Genomic DNA, 17,100 nt, shown 5'->3' with positions numbered 1-17,100 from the left:
TGGGAGATGTTTCATTCTTGGTTTTTGAGGAGTTTCACAGAGTTGGAAAGGTCATCTTGTAGGTCATCTAGTCAACACCCCCCTGCCCAAGCAGGAGACCCTACACCATTTCTGACAGATGGCAGCCCAGTCTCTTCTTGAAAGCCTCCAGTGATGAAGCTCCCACAACTTCCGAAGGCAACTTCTGTTCTATCAGTTGATTGCTCTCACCATCAGGAAATTTCTCCTTATTTCTAGGTTGAATCGCTCCTTGGTCAGTTTCCATCCATTATTCCTTGTCTGGCCTTCGGGTGCTTTGGAAAATAGTTTGACCCCCTCCGCTCTGGGGCAGCCCCTCAAGCATTGGAAGGCTGCTATCCTGTCTCCCCTGGTCCTTCTCTTCACTAGACCAGCCATGCCCAGTTCCTGCAACTGTCTATCATATGTTTTAGCCTCCAGTCCCCTCATCATTCTGGTTGCTCTTCTCTGCACTCCTTCTAGAGTCTCCACATCTTTTTTATAATGTGGAGTTGACTTTCTGTCCTTCAGCTCTGCACCTCCATGGTCAACTATGACTTTGTTGGATCAAGATGGCTTGCTGATTCTTGTCCCATCTTTCTGGTCAAGGTTTACTTGTTGGTGTTGCCTTTTCTTCTCCACTGGATAAACATTCAGAACTTTCCTGACAACATACTGGGTTCTGACACCCTTTTGTAGGGGAAATGTGTTGATGTTGTTGACTTTATATGGATGCAAAGATGATCTGGAGCAGGAGACAGCAGCCCGCAGCTCTGAATGTGGCTCTTTCATCCCTCTTCTGCTTCTCCCTGTCACTGGTCAGTGCCACAGTTGATAGGGCTTTTGGTTAGGACAGATAGAGAAAAAAGGATGCAGTGCTAGGAGGAGACTCTATGGTGGGGGAACCGGACTTCCAATCTGCAGAGGAAAAAGGATGCCACACTGGGAGGAGACTCTATGGTGGGGGAACCAGACTTCCAGTCTACAGAGGAAAAAGGATGGTACACTGGGAGGAGACTTTATGGTGGGAGAATGGGATTTCTGGTCAGCAGAGGAAAAAGGACGCCATGCTAGGAGGAGACTCTATGATGGGGGAACTAGACTTGTGGTTAGCTACAGAATTGATCCAGGGGCTTCTGTTTAGGAGCTTTGAATGTTTAAGGTTGCCTGATACCCCTGATCTGGATTAACACCTGAACTTCGGTTCAGCAGTAAGCAATACCTGAGGTGAATTAAAGAGTTATGTTACAAAATAGCTGGGTTATTTGTATTCCAGATTAGAGCCCATCCTGAAATTGGATGTAATTAGTGCTTCCTGAAAATATCTCTAAAATGTATTGAGGTGCACCATAGAGATAAAATATGTCGCTCCGGCTATTAAAGCATCCCTGCTGTATTTTAATGTGTCCGTATTAATAATGCAGCCAACCTTCCTTTGGCTCAAGGCAATTTGAGTTTTTGGCTGGCCGCCGTTGTCTACCGACCCTTCAGACTTTCAGTTAAAGATGCAGATTTCGCAAACCTTCATCAACTGGCACACACACACACACACACACACACACTTATTTATTTATTTACTGCACAATCTTCCTAATACAAATAGAAAGCCCCAAACTTTATGGCTACCGATCTGTCATTCTCTAATCTCAGAGCTTCCTTGCAACTTCTCTACCACAGTTATGGTCCTGCATCAGGGTTTAAAGTAATAGATATAGAGGTGGCATTCAGCAGGTTCTGAGCAGTTTTGGAGAACCGGTAGCGGAAATTTTGAGTAGTCCGGAGAATGGTAAATATCACCTCTGACTGGCCCAGCCCCCATCTATTTTCTGCCTCCCGAGTCCCAGCTGATCAGGAGGAAATGGGGATTTTGTAGTATCCTTCCCCCAGGAGTGGGGAGGGAATGCAGATTTTACAGTATCCTTCCCCTGCCACACCCACCAAGCCACGCCCACAGAACCGGTAGCAATTTTTTTTGAATCCCATCACTACATAGATCCATTTCAAGCAACACTCCAAGGCAAGTAGATTCCTCAAAGAATAGCTTTATTGGAAATATCATATTGACACATACCTGGTGAAAACCGACTCTGAAAAGTCCTGCGGTTTTCACCTAATTAAAAGTAATTAATTTTCCCCCTCCCCAAACAACCAGTCACATGGTCCAATCAAGGTGCTGTCTGGTTGCCTGGTGACATAGCAATAGCAATAGCAGTTAGACTTATATACCGCTTCATAGGGCTTTCAGCCCTCTCTAAGTGGTTTACAGAATCACATCACCCCCTCCTTCCTCTGACCAGGTGTGAGAACATCCTTGGTTCCCAAGAGTATTTTATTTTGACTGCAAAACCCCAGCTATCTCTAATCCCCCCCTCCATATCTGTTTTGACCCAACGTTAGCAGAAGCAAGAAACAGACTTCTTGTCACAAAACCGCCCTCTTTATTTACCTCTTGTGAATTAATGGCATTCACCCACCAAAACATCCACACAATAGTCCTTCAAGGAATTAACAGCAATACAGACCTTATCAGTTCCTTGTGATAATTGCCAGGCCATGAACTCCCAGCTGAAAGGCTGCAAATTAAGTTCTGGCAAGCAGTCTTTATGGCACAAAACACAATGAACAAAATCTTCAGAAATATGAACTGTTGTCTCCTACGACCACCACTCCCCTTTCCTTCTATTTATTCCCCAGTCAGGGAGGCGCCATTCAGCATCCACATGTGCTTTGCTTCCTGAGAGTCGGGAACAACTAGCACATATGTGCGAGGGGAACCTTTACCCAGATAATTACAGAACATAGAATACCAGAGTTGGAAGGGATTCAGGGGTCTTCTAGTCCAACCCCCTGCTCAAGCAGGTAACCCTATATCATTCCAGACAAATGATTGTCCAGTTTCTTCTTAAAAGCCTCCAGTGATGGAGCACCCACACCTTCTGAAGGCAAGTCGTTCCAATGATTAATTGTTCTCACTGTCAGGAAATGTCTCCTTAGTTCTAGGTTGGCACCGTCCTCAAAAATTTCAAGAAACATTAAAGGAAACCAGAAAATTGTGGCCCAATAAACCATAAGGCAGAACTGGAAGGGTGAGACTTAATATTTTACACACTCACTCTTGCTATATACCTCTTGGCACGCCAACCAAGTCTGGTCCATAAAACATGAACATCATTGAAAAGTTGGTAATTCTCTATCCTTAGCAATATAAGTGACACACTCAAAGTGTAACTGATGTTCCGGGATATTTAGCCAGTTCTTTTCCTATCTCTCTCCTGGTTTGGCTTATCAACAGCCCTTGCCTTGTCTGAATTCTGAATTTACACTCCTCCCTACAGTTATAAAAGTCCTCAATCTCCCAAGGACGGGTCTAACCTTTTAAAAAGTGGACCAGAAGATATTTACAGTGGCACTAAACCATGAAGAATAGCCCACGTTTCTTCGCTGGCTCAGCAAGATTCATCCAAGATGCTTTCTCAATGTCTATTAATAATGAGGGTTCCATTCTGGGCTTTGGGAATCTCTTCCTTTCCTGGAAACTTAGAAAAGGAGCCAGTTATTTTTAATTTTAATGTTTTTGCAAAACTTGAGGGGCGAGGAAATCGCTTCCCTCTCTAGAACAGATTGATCAGATTTGAACTCTAGCCTTGCTTTGGCAGTCAAATGCCTTCTACTTATTTCTGTGTCTATTCAAATGCAAGTGAGTCGAGCATGTGCTGAAGTTGGCAGCAAAGGAATCCAACAGAGAAGAAACATAGAATAAAGGAGAATATCTGTAGCTCAGGGTTGGCATGAGGGGGTCCTTGGTGCTCTCTGAGCTTGGTGGTTTTCTTGCAGAGGTTTCATCACCCAACTAGGTAGCATCATCAGTGCTAGAAGGGAGTGAAGTTTGCAGGGGGGGAGGAGGAGGAGGAGGAGGAGGAGGAGGAGGAGGAGGAGGAGGACCACTGTGGAGTCCTTAGTGCCCTCTGAGCTTGGTGGTTTTCTTGCAGACGTTTTATTACCCAACTTGACAACATCATCAGTCGTAGGAGGGAGGGAAGTTTGCAAAGAGAAGGAGAGGGACTGTGGAGTCCTAGACTAGGAGCACTGATGATGGTACTCACTTGGCTAATGAAATGTCTGCAAGAAATCAACCAAGCTTGAGGAGCACTTGAGGACCCCTTCCTCCTCCTCCTCCTCCTTCTCCATAATTCTGCAAACCCCACTCCCTTCTAGCACTGATGACATTCCCTAGTTGGGTCATGAAACATCTTCAAGAAACCACCAAGCTCAGGGAACACCAACAATCCTACTTTCTTCCTCCTCTCCTCTTCCTCCTCTTCCTCCTCCCTCTCCTCCTCCTTTTCCTCCTTCTTCTTCTCCCCCTTCCTTCTCCTTCTCCTCCTTCTTCTTCCTCCTCCTTCACCTTCTCATCCTTCTCCTCCTTCTCCTTCTTCCTTCTCCTTCTCCCTCTTCCTTCTCCTCCTTCTCCCCCTCCTCCTTCTTCCTCCTCCCTCTCCTCCTCCTCTTCCTCCCTGCAAACCTCCCTCCCTTCTAGCATTAATAATGTTATCTAGTTTGGATAATGAAATGTGTGCAAGAAAAACAACAACCACCAACCAAGCCCAGAAAGCAGCAAGGACCCCCTCAGATACATCTAAGTAAATCAACCAAGTGGGGCATGTCAGGATTTGAAGGACAAAAATCTCTTTCGCCTTTTCCTGCGGGCCGCTTTAAAGGCTAAAGAATGCTAATAAACCTGAGGAAGTTAGTAAAATTCAATGCTTTTTAGTATCTCCTCTAGCATTGATGCTGAGATAAAATATGTTTATATCTTTAGAAGCTTTCCACCTGACTTCGAAGTTCAGGAGTTGCTAAATTTGAAGGTTGGAGGACCTGGTGTGCAGTAGGTGTTTTGAACGTTGGACTAGGATTGCAGAGGTTCAGGATGGAATTCCTGCTTAGCCATGATGGAGATGCATAGCAAGCTGCATCCATCCTGCTTTCCATTGCATTAGAAGTCAATCAAATATCCCATGATCCCCAACTCTTTTGAGATTTTTTCAATGTGCAAATGTCCCACAAATTATGAGATTTCCCAGATTTTCCTATTCTTCAAAAGAAAAAGAAGAAAGTCCAATTGCTTCCTGAAAAAGCACCTTTGGGACAACTGTGACCTGATGGCTGAGAATCTCTACAGACGTTTTGCTATGCAATTTGGGATGAAGACCCTTGGAATGGTGTGGGAGTAGGAACGGATTTCCAGAGGAAAATTGCAGACTAAAGAAAACATTTGCACCTCTTAGTTGACCCTGAGGACACAGATAAACCTCCAAATGCCTCAACGAATCTCTAAAAGGATGCAAATGACCAACTGTCTGCAAGTATAAATCCTTCCCTTCCCCACCATCCAAGTCAGAGCTGAAGAAACTCCTTGGATGAAAAGCGAAACCTCTTCAAAGAAAAAACAAGTAAGTCCTCCTGAAAAAGCACCTTTGGGATGAGATTTCCTAGTAAGAAAACATCCTGTGATCCCTGACTCATCAGATCTCTATGAGCAAATGTTTCATAAATCCTCAACTCTTTCCCTGTGCAAATATCCCATCATCCCCAATGCTTATCAGATTACCCAATGAGAAAATGTTCCATGATCCCCAAATCGGGCCAAATATCTGTGTTAAGGGATGAGATCTTGTGTGAGTTGCAGGCATCTTTCTACAAATGCTTCCAAACCCCATGAGATCTCCCATGATCTTGGGAGATCTCTAACTCCGTTGAACTTTCATTCTCACTCCTTTTTCTTACCATTGAACAAGACTGTATTATAAGGCAGGTTGACCCAAAACATCAAGATCAAGATACAATCAAGATGCAATTAAGATCAAGTGAGGAACTAATACCTCTCTATAAAGCTTTAGTAAAATCACACCTAGAGTACTGCATCCAGTTTTGGTCACCACACTATGAAAAAGACATTGAGACTCTAGAAATAATGCAGAGAAGAGCAACCAGGATGATGAAGGGACTGGAGACTAAAACCTATGATGAACAGTTGCAGGAACTGGGCCTGGCTAGTCTAGTGAAGAGAAGGACCAGGGGAGACAGGATAGCAGTCTTCCAATATTGGAGGGGCTTCCGCAGAGAGGAGGGGGTCAAGCTATTTTCCAAGGCCAGACAAGTAATAATGGGTGGAAATTGATCAAGGAGAGATTCAGCCTAGAAATAAGGAGGAACTTTCTGACAGTGAAAACAATCAACCCATGGAACAGAAGTTCTCTTCGGAAGTTGTGGGAGCTTCATCACTGGAGGCTTTGAAGAAGAGACTGAACTGCAGTTTGACAGGAATGGTGTAGGGTCTCCTGCTTGGGCAGGGGGTTGGACTAGATGACCTACAAGGTCTCTTTCAACTCTGTTAACCACAGCTCCAGACTAGGTGAGTTGACAATGTGAATTGCCATGACAAAAGAGTTATGTTGACCTTAAATTTCTTTATTCCGCCTTTATTTCTATTTGGTGCCTTTTACTTGCGATGAAAGCTGTTTGCGAGAGAAGCGACAGATGTTGGATTTCATGTCTGGGAGCAATATTTTATTCCATATATCCGGGGTAGCAGGAAGCTTTCATGAGTTAATGGACCAAGGCTCTTTGCCCCTTTGTTTTTCCCAAAGTAAAATCTCTTATTGCATTCTTACAGCCTGAAGATTTATAGAGAGGATATTGTTTAATTAAGCACACATACCAAGAGATTTTTAGATGCTACAGTGAAAAGAAACTGAATTTTTCAGACTTATAACATCCTTCTAGGGCTTATTCCCACCTTGCCAACGAGTGTTAAATTATGAGAAAAGGTGAATAGTTAGGAAGAAGCCCGTTTTAACGCTTTATTCCTTGCACTTCATACTTGATTAATACCTCCCATCAACTTGGCTTAGTGGTGTAAAGGGATGCAGTGGCTCAGTGGCTAAGACGCTGAGATTGTCAATCAGAAATGTCAGCAGTTCGGCGGTTCAAATCCCTAGTGCCACATAATGGAGTGAGTTCCTGTTACTTGTCCCAGTTTCTGCCAATCTAGCAGTTCGAAAGCACGTAAAAAATGCAAGGAGAAAAATAGGAGCCACCTTTGGTGGGAAGGTAACAGTGTTCCATGTGCCTTTGGCATTGAGTCATGCCGGCCACATGACCACGGAGACGTCTTTGGACAGCGCTGGCTCTGGCTTTGAAACGAAGTTGAGCACCGCCCCCTAGAGTTGGGAACGACTAGCACATATGTGCAAGGGGGAACCAACCCAACCTAGTGGTGTAAAAGAAGTTTATTCCATCTCTCAATTTTATACAAATTTACTCAGAATCAACTTTCCAGAATTCTAAATGTCTGTGGAGATTCTCAGTCATTCAGGCTGACCCAAACATGTCTTTTTCTCTCTCTCAAAAGGCAACTGGATGTTTTTCCTTGAAGACGTTTCACTTCTCATCCAAGAAGCTTCTTCAGTTCTTACTGAAAGGAGGAGGTTGGAAGGATTCATATTCCTTGCAGTCATCTGGTTGTTAGTGCTCTTTCTGAGAGTCCTTGAGGCCACTTGGACCGATGAACCCCCTCTACCATTCAGTCAGAAGGGAAGAAGCTTCTTGGATGAGAAGCAAAATGTCTTCTAGGGAAAAATAAAAAGTCCACTTGCCTTTTGAAAAAGCACCTTTGGGACACCAGAATTCTATTCTTACGGTTGCTTACCCACTCAGCCAGATGTTTCAATCGGATCTGGCATTTCTTTCCACCCATCAAGTCCTTCCCATGCACAGATGTTGTCATTTGATGGTGCTAAAAATGTTGTTGAAAGATGTAAGCTGTTCCAAATCAGACTGCCTTTTGCAATTGACTTATGGGGGTTGTGTCAGTGCTGATGATGTTCAAGTGATGCTCCAGATGTTTTGCAATTATATCCAAGGCACCTTTTACTGTTGGTACTACATTTCAACTCCTAAAGTTTCCACAGTGAGAGAAAGAGGGGGGAGTGCATTCCACACATACCTTCGGCTAAAGTCAGATTACTGCAGAAGGCTTGGGAGGGGCGCACCTCATTGCAGAATGTGATTCATGACACAGACTGAGGGAAGGGGAGGAACAGGGGTTAAGTTCAGCCATAAAGTAAACAAAGCTTAGATCTGACTATGAAACACCTTGCCTAATGGTGCTCCTAATAAATGACTAGTTTTGTATTGAAACTTGGCTCAATACTCATCAATCAATTAGGGCATTTTTAGGAAACCTAACACTACCTTTGCAAACAATATCTTCCTATCCCAAGTCCTTGGGAAGGAGTCCAAATCCAGCTGCCAGTTCTTTAGTGGGTGTTGGCCTCCATTCATGCCAAGTTCTTCCCAAGAACCATATATCAGCAGCTCCAAGCTGTGATGAATTCTCATCATCATTATTATTATTTCCCAAAGCAGCCCTTCTATTTTTTCTTCTCCCTTTAGACGTTACAAATTCCTAGGATGGTTCTGTACAAGGAATAAAACACCCAGGGGAGAAAAAAAAAAACCTCCATTCCTTCTATGACAGACCATTATCTCTTTTTTATGGCTGGTTTTATGCTGTTGAACTTTTCTTTTCATTCAACTTCAGGGCAGCCTCCCATCTTCTCACTGGCAGCCTTGAACTGGATTTATTATTTAGCATGTAAATATTGTCCCAGAATAGAAGCATACATTAGCATAGCCAATTTCAGAGGGAGAACTGTAATCGCTTCTTTAATCAGTGTTGGATTTTACAGACCACTGACTTCCCTCTTCTGTTAACATGGCTGGGGACAAGCGGGCTGGTAGAGATAGATAATGGATGGATGGAAAGAGAAAAGAGAGAGAGAAACAGAGAGATGATACAGGGACGATAAGCAGACAGACAGACAGACAGACAGATATAAATAATAGATAGATATCACTGATAGATAAAAAATCATTGAAAGAAACAAAAGGTACAGAAAGATTAGATTAGATAGATAGATAGATAGATAGATAGATAGATAGATAGATAGATAGATAGATATAGAGACAGACAGATAGTTATACATAATAGATAGATATCATTGTTGATAGATAAAAATCATTGAAAGAAACAAAGAATACAAAGTGATTAGATAGATAGACAGATACAGACAGTCAGATAATTATACATAATATATATTGTTGATAGATAAAAATCATTCAAAGAAACAAAGGATACTGGATAGATAGATAGATAGATAGATAGATAGATAGATAGATAGATAGATAGATAGATAGATAGATAGATAGATAGATAGATGCTAGATAAAGAGAGAGAGAGAGAGATGATACAAGACAGAAGATAGATGACAGATAGCTACAGCTGGATGGATGGATGGATGGATGGATGGATGGATGGATGGATGGAGAGAGAGAGAGAGTGAGGGAGGGAGAGAGGGAGAGAGAGAGAGAGAGAGAGAGAGAGAGATGGTTGCCAAAGAGACTCTGTGATAACATTGCCATCATAACAGTTCTTAAAGTGTCAAAAATGTTGCCAAAAACTTTGCAACCATGCACATTGTGTCATATGTATTTCCAGTGAAATCATTGAGCCTCACTGAAGGCCCAGGCCTGAAAAGCTAAATGGGCATGGTCTGATCATACCAAATGCCAAGTACCCACCCTGGCTCTTAAAATTCCAGATGTGGCACCAAAGATCTCCTCCAAAGATGGCCAATCCATGGCAATCACCCACTCAGCGACATCCCTTGATTCTATCTTGATCTCTTTCTCGTTTCAACCTTTTCTAGGTCTCTGATCGATGTGACTATGTTTTTGTCAATGGCAAAGAGATGAAAGGGAAGGTGAATGCTGTGGTGAACTTCACCTACCAGTATCTCAGTGCTCCCCTGCGGCTTACGGTTTGGGTCCCCCGCCTGCCTCTTCAGATCGACGTGTCCGACACGGAGCTGAACCAGATCAAAGGTTGGAGAGTCCCCATTGTTTCCAACCAGAGGTGGGTTTTGTTGGTTGGCTTGAGATTTGTGGCTTCGATCTAAGTACAATGGACTTCTGTTTCTGTTGCGCCTTCTTTTTCAACCTACTGTTCTGCTTCTTTCCCTTCTTTCAGTAGATAGGGGAGAGGAGTTCACCAAGGTGACCGGAAAAGGAATAGATTCCCTAGGGTGATCCACCTCAGTTTTTCCCCCAATTCCAGAGGACCTGGTGCAGTGGTTAGAGTTGGATTGGGTTCAGGGAAAATCAAGCATCAAGCTGTCACTTGATCATGGGACTTTCTGAAATATGTGTCTCTCCTCTATCTCTATCATCTACTACCTACTATCTACCTACCTACTACCTACCTACCTACCTACCTACCTACCTACCTCCATCATCTATCTGTTTATCTCTATCTTCTATCTATCTGTATATTTATCTATATATCTGTTTATCTGTCTGACTATCATCTACCTACGTACTGTACCTACCTACGTACCTATCTATCATCAACCTGTCTATCTATCATCTATTATCCATCCATTCATCCATCCATCCATCCATCTATCATCTACCTGTCTAACATCTATTATCCATCATCCATCCATCCATCTATCTATCATTTACCTATCTATCATCTGTTATCCATCCATCCAACCATTCATTCATTCATCCATCCATCCATCTATCATCTACCTGTCTAATATCTATTATCCATCATCCATCATTCATCCATCTATCTATCTATCTATCTATCTATCTATCTATCTATCTATCTATCTATCTATCTATCATCTATCTATCATCCATCTATCATCCATCTATCATATTTCTCCCTCTCCCTCCCTCTTTCTCTCTCTCCCTTCCCCCTCCTCCTCCCTCCCTCCCTCTCTCTCTCTAATGTAGTTTATATAATTATTGGGGGGAGGATAACATATGGGCAATTCCATTTTAGAAGTCAATAAACAAATATATTTGGTTCAGGGTAATTGCAAATTCTCCCTTAGAGGAAGCCTTCATTGGAGATTAGTCCATGAACCAACGATGCATTATAGCAATAGCAGTAGACTTATATACCGCTTCATAGGGCTTTCAGCCCTCTCTAAGCAGTTTACAGAGAGTCAGCTTATTGCCCCCAACAATCCGGGTCCTCATTTTACCCACCTCGGAAGGATGGAAGGCTGAGTCAACCCTGAGCCGGTGAGATTTGAACCGCTGAACTGCTGATCTAGCAGTAGCCTGCAGTGCTGCATTTAACCACTGCGCCACCTCGGCTCTTATTGTCCTCTCCAAACAGCATTGTCCTCTCCAAACAGCAGAGAGATTCCCATTGACTAGAGAGAATCTCCCTACAAGGGCATCTTCTTTGAAGACGAAGCCATGGCAGTTTTGAAGTGTCGTTTGCATATTGAACACATTGAGCATGAAGTTCGTCTCTAAATGCTAATTTTTCAGATTGACGCGAGACAGTGAGGATGAAGATGAAGATGAGCGGAAGGGAAGAGGCTGCACCCTCCAGTACCAGCATGCCATGGTGCGGGTCCTCACTCAGTTTGTGGCGGAAGATGCCAGCCCATCAGGGCAGCTGTCCTATTTGTTGGGCTCCGACTGGCAGATGGACATAACAGATTTGGTGACGGACTTCATGAAGCTTGAGAAACCTCACGTGGCCCAGTTACAAGGAGGCAAGGTTCTGGTTGGGCAGGAAGTTGGCATGACAATGGTCCAGGTGAGTCTATCACGTTGGTAGGAGAACATTCCTGCCTTGATATTCCATTCTATAAAGATATTTGAGAGAAAGGGACAGTGAAACTTGGAAATTTACTAAGTCTGCATTACTATTACTATTAATCTTCTCATTGTTCCCATCACCCACCTCCTCCCACTTATGACTGCAGGACTGTGACTTTGTTGCTTGTATCCTTACGATTTATATGGATTGTTTCCTAATATGGTTTGATTGCTTATTTGTACCCTGTGACTATCATTAAGTGTTGTCGCTTATGATTTGTGACAAATGTATCTTGTCTTTGTGTACACTATTCTGCTCCTCTCTGCTCTGCTCTGCCCTGCCCTGCCCTGTCCTATCCTGATTTCTCTTCCTATTCCTATTCTTCTATTCTATTCTACTCCTATTCTTATTCCTTTCTCTTCCTCTTCCTCTTCTCTTCCCATTCCCATTCTATTCCTCTTCTCTTCTCTTCTCTTCTATTCTCTTCTATTCTAATGTTCCTAAGAGGATCTCTTTGTTGACTCCCAAAGGTCCTTTCTCCACTATCTGACTCCATCTTGGCTGAGAAGACTGTGATGGTGTTGGACGACAAGGTGACCATCACCGATATGGGAATCCAACTAGTAGCTGGGTTGTCCCTGGTCCTTCAGCCCAGCACAGCTAGTCATCAAGCTTTTGTGGCTACCACCATAGCTCAAGACTTGCTTCACACTCACAAACAGGTAGAGCATTTTGGATTTTTCTGAGTCATTACACCTATGTCTCCAGAATCTCACTTCATCTTTAACCCACCAGTCCTTATCATCAAAAAGATACGGAGGGATGTATTCTGATCTAGGCTACCCAAGAACAGGAAGCAAACTCCTTGTCCTGACAAAAAAACCTTTTATTATTTTACTGTGAATTCTGCTCATTCACATCCAGCAAAGTATTTCAGGGAAGGATTTACAGTCACGAACCTTATCTGGCTTGGAGAGCTGCCAGGCTGAGATCTGCAAAACTTGGCAAGGAGTCTCGGAGAGTCACGAACTAATGAAGTAAACTAATGGTCTCCTGCAAACTCCACTCCCCTTTCACTCCTCTTTTATTTCCTCTGGGAGGGGCCTTCATTGTCCACCTGTGGCCTTACCCCCAAGTCAACCCCTGTTCTTTAGCTGTTCCCTTCATCTGGCAACTCTGTGCATGCGCACACTGGGAACAGGCTCCAGCTGTTCTTCTGCCCCACTGATGCCTGACTCTAAAGGCAGCTGATAACGGTCAGACGGCCCTGGCCCCCTCTCTGCCTCCGACCCAGAGCCCTCATCAGAGCCTTCCCCAGACTCCAGGACTGGCCCAAGTTCCTCCCCAGCCTCCTCACTGTACGAATCTCCTGCCAGCTCTGCTGGCCACTGGCAGGCCACGACAGGATGGAGCAATGAAACTGTTCCTCAAATGGGGAGAGTCATTACGCCTTCTTACTTTACGTCCCCCTCTAAAAGCTTACTTCTTCACAAATATCCCACAGAGGTCCAGGCATGTTCTTCCCAAGGCAGTGGTAAAACCTTTTAAGCTAAATGGGTATACATTTGTACCAATTGTTCCAAAAAAGAAAAGACCATTCTCATGTTTAAATGATGTTTGCGTCAAGGGACAAATCCTCTCTTAGAAGAGATTTTTTCCCCCTCTGGCTATTTCCTACCTGGAAGGTATAATAATCCTTGAAGACCATTAAACTGAATGGCTCCCTTCTGCATTGCTTAAAAAGTATCAGATTTATTGATCGGTCCTATTGATTAAGCATTCCAGCCCTGTAAAGAGGCACTCTATTTCTCCTTCCCTTTACAGCTGATTTATGTCAGGAAACAACCATCTCCTTGAAAAGTTTCTAGAACAAGTAAAAAACAACAACACTGATAGTATGGGCCAAAATGTTTGGCTATACCATAGAATTAGATAAATGGCAAAAACTTTGAGAGAGAAATTACAAAATGACAATGGCTGCTGCATATAAGGAAAATCTTTATAAAATGTTCTATAGGTGGCACTTGATACCAGCAAGACTAGCCAAAATATTTAAAAATATGTCCACCAAATGTTGGAAACGCAATCAGATTCCGGGTGCTTAGTATCACATGTGGTGGACATGTATGAAAGAAAGAAAATATTAGACGAAAATACACCCACGGCTGGAAAAGATGATTGTGCAGCATTACAGATTTAAAGCCAGAAATATTTTTGTTAGGTATAATACCAGAAAGTTATGGTTAAGCGACTAGACACTTAATGACACATGTATTGACAGCAGGGAGAATTGTACTTGCACAATATTGGGGAAAACGAGAACACCCCACCAGATGAAAACATAGCTCGGAAAATATTGGACTGTGCAGAGATAGATAGATTGACATTGAAAAGAAAAGATAAAGGAGATACAGAGCATTCAACATAGAACAGGTTTTATCAATGGTTAGAGATGAGAGGTAGAAATTAGATGAAGAAAGATTATTGTTATGTATAAGTAAAATATGAATGTTCTTTTATAATTATAAGTAAGATAAAGGTAAAGGTTCCATTCACACATATGTCCTAGTCATTCTAGACTCTAGGAGGCGATGTTCATTCCTGTTCCAAAGCCAAAGAGCCAGCGCTGTCCAAAGACATCTCTGTGGTCATGTGGCCAGCATGACTAAACCCCAAAGGCACCTTCCCGTCCCAGTTGTTCCTTATTTTTCTACTTGTATTTTTACATGCTTTCAAACTGCTAGGTTGGCAGAAGCTGGGTCAAGTAATGGGAGCTCACTCCATTATGCAGCGCTAGGGATTCAAGCCGTCAAACTGATCGATAAGTTCAGTGTCTTAGCCACTGAGCCACTGTGTCCCTATAATTGTTATAATTTTTAAAAAAGAAAGAAAAGTCAGTAGGCTTTCACCAGATTCATGAACCTCAAAGCTAGAATGGAATAACAACTTGAGAAAATAAGAGTTACAGATAGTAACTTGGGAAACATACATAAGGGAAGTCCTTGACTTTCCAACTGTCTGTTTAGTGGTGATCTGAAGTTAAGAGACCTCGGAAGCAGTTGGGTCCCAGTAATAAGTGGGATTCAACTGTAATAATTATTAATTATTAATCAATAGCAATAATTCCAAAACCTGGAATTAAGGAGAAACTTCCTCACAGTGAGGCCGGTGAACCAGTGGAACAGTTCACCTTCAGAAGTTGTGAGTACTCCATCACAGGAGGTTTTTAAGAAAAGACTGGACAGTCACTTGTCTCAAATGGTACAGGTTCTTCTGCTAGAGCAGGAATTGGACTAGGAGACCTCGAAGGTCCCTTCCTTCTCTATTCTGAACTTGAATTTAGTTGGGTCCCAAACAGTTGAGTCACAATTCATAAAACCAATGCAATCCTAAATTGCATTAACAGAGGGTTTCAGTCAAGATCAAGGGAGGCTCCATAAAGCCTTAGTAAGACCACACCTAGAGTACTGCATCCAGTTTTGGTAACCACACTATAAAGAAGATGTTGAGACTCTTGAAAGAGTGCAGAGAAGAAGACTAGGGGACTGGAGGCTAAAACATATGATGGACAGTTGCAGGAACTGGCATGGCTAGTCTAGTGAAGAGAAGGACCAGGGGAGACAGGAGAGCAGTCTTCCAATATTTGAGAGACTGTCATAGAGAGGAGAGAGGGTCAACTATTTTCCAAGGCCAGACAAGGTATAATGGATGGAAACTGATCAAGGAGAAAGTCGACCTGGAAATAAGGAAAAATTTTCTGACAGTGAGAGCAATCCGCCAATGGAACAGAAGTTGCCTTTGGGTGTTGTGGGAGCTTCATCACTGGAAGCTTTCAAGTAGAGATTGGACTGCCCTCAGTCAGAAATGGTGTAGGGTCTCCTGCTTGGGCAGTGGGGGTTGGACTAGATGACCTACAAGCTTCCTTCCAACTCTGTTACTCTGTATCTGTAAGACGTCACATTATCTCTGCGGTCACAACATTGCAATTCAGGCACTTGACAACTGATTTAGAAAGTCATGTGGTTGTACTCTATTTTTTATTTTGCCAAGGTAGAGTCTGCTTCCTGTCTGGACTATGTCAAAGACTTAACACGTGCAATGTGTTTTCTTTTTCACTGGTCCATTTTCCATGAAAACTAGCGAGCTGTTCAACTGACATCTCAGAAGGCAGAAGGCGTTTGACCTTGTTTTAACTATTTCCTTTTGTTTTCTGCTAGGAGGCCATGGTGAGCTCCTGGATCCAATTCAGTGATGGTGCTGTGACCCCACTGGACATCTATGACCCCAGAGACTTTTCCCTCTCTGCCTCCTCGCTTGATGAATCAGTTGTTACGGCCCATCAGAGCTCTGCAGTCAAATGGCCAGTGGTGGTAGCAGAAGGGGAAGGAGAAGGCCTCTTGGTCAAAGTCGATATGATGATCTCTGAATCTTGCCAGAAGTCCAAGCGGAAGAGTATCCTAGCAATTGGCAATGGAAACATCAAAGTCAAGTTTGGCCAGAACGATGGCAACCCCCATAGTCTTGGGGATTACAGTGCTGAGGAAATTGAAAACCATGCCAGTGACCGAAGGCAGAAGGTGTTGGACCAAGACCACCATGGCCAGGAAGGACAATATTATAGAAGCTCTTCTGCTGAACGAAAAGAAGGTCCTGCAAGGAAGAACGGTGTGACAGCCAAGTCTACAACCAAAAACAAAGTCTTCAAAAGTATCCCCGAAGGAGATAAACTTTCAGATGAAGGTCTACTCCAGAACATCCCGATTGACTTCACCAATTTCCCGGCTCAGATCGATCTTCCCCAAAGCAATAATGGCATGAAGGACAGCGACCTGGTTGAGACACCTAGAGGTCTCAGTGACTTGGAGACGGGGATGTATGCCCTGTTAGGAGTCTTCTGCCTCGCCATTCTGGTCTTCCTAATCAACTGTGCCACCTTCACATTGAAGTACCGTCACAAGCAGCTTCCCATGGAAGGGCAGACCTCCATGAACCACTCTCATGACTGGGTGTGGCTTGGGAATGAAATGGAGCTGTTGGACAACCCAGCAGATGTCTCGCCTCCGCCGGATGAGTGCACCACGATCATAGACCAAGGGATAGGCTTTGACATGGGCAGTCAACTCCTCGTTGGCACTCCAAAAAAACTCCCGAGTCAAAGCAGTCCCAAAATTCAATTGGGAGACAAGCAAATCAGGGACCTGAAGCAGGAAAATCCTCTGCATTCGCCCGCCTCCAAGCGGAAGCGGGTCAAGTTTACCACGTTCACCACCATCCCTCCTGATGATGGTTGCCCCACCGTCAATTCCATCCTCAATTGCAATGAAGATGACATTAAATGGGTTTGCCAAGATATGGATCTGGGAGAATCGAAACAGATCAGGAACTATCTGGAGAAACTCAAAGACAAAATGTAG

The 17,100-nt window shown here is 43.4% G+C and overlaps 1 protein-coding gene across 2 annotated transcripts in view; it reads left to right on the top strand.

Moving 5' to 3' along the window:
* Window positions 1-17,100, top strand: part of TMEM132C (transmembrane protein 132C) — a 93,946-nt gene extending 76,846 nt beyond the window's left edge. For both annotated transcript variants that reach the window (XM_032229950.1, XM_032229949.1), the window contains exons 5-8: window positions 9,768-9,973; window positions 11,410-11,683; window positions 12,217-12,408; window positions 15,904-17,100. In XM_032229950.1, coding sequence (XP_032085841.1) covers window positions 9,768-9,973; window positions 11,410-11,683; window positions 12,217-12,408; window positions 15,904-17,100 — 1,869 coding nt within the window. The remainder of the gene's footprint in view (window positions 1-9,767; window positions 9,974-11,409; window positions 11,684-12,216; window positions 12,409-15,903) is intronic.

Source organism: Thamnophis elegans, chromosome 13 (genome assembly GCF_009769535.1).
Source record: "Thamnophis elegans isolate rThaEle1 chromosome 13, rThaEle1.pri, whole genome shotgun sequence".
NCBI lineage: Eukaryota > Metazoa > Chordata > Lepidosauria > Squamata > Colubridae > Thamnophis > Thamnophis elegans.
The sequence above is the reverse complement of the archived record's forward strand: the minus strand, read 5'-3'. Positions and strand labels throughout refer to the sequence as shown.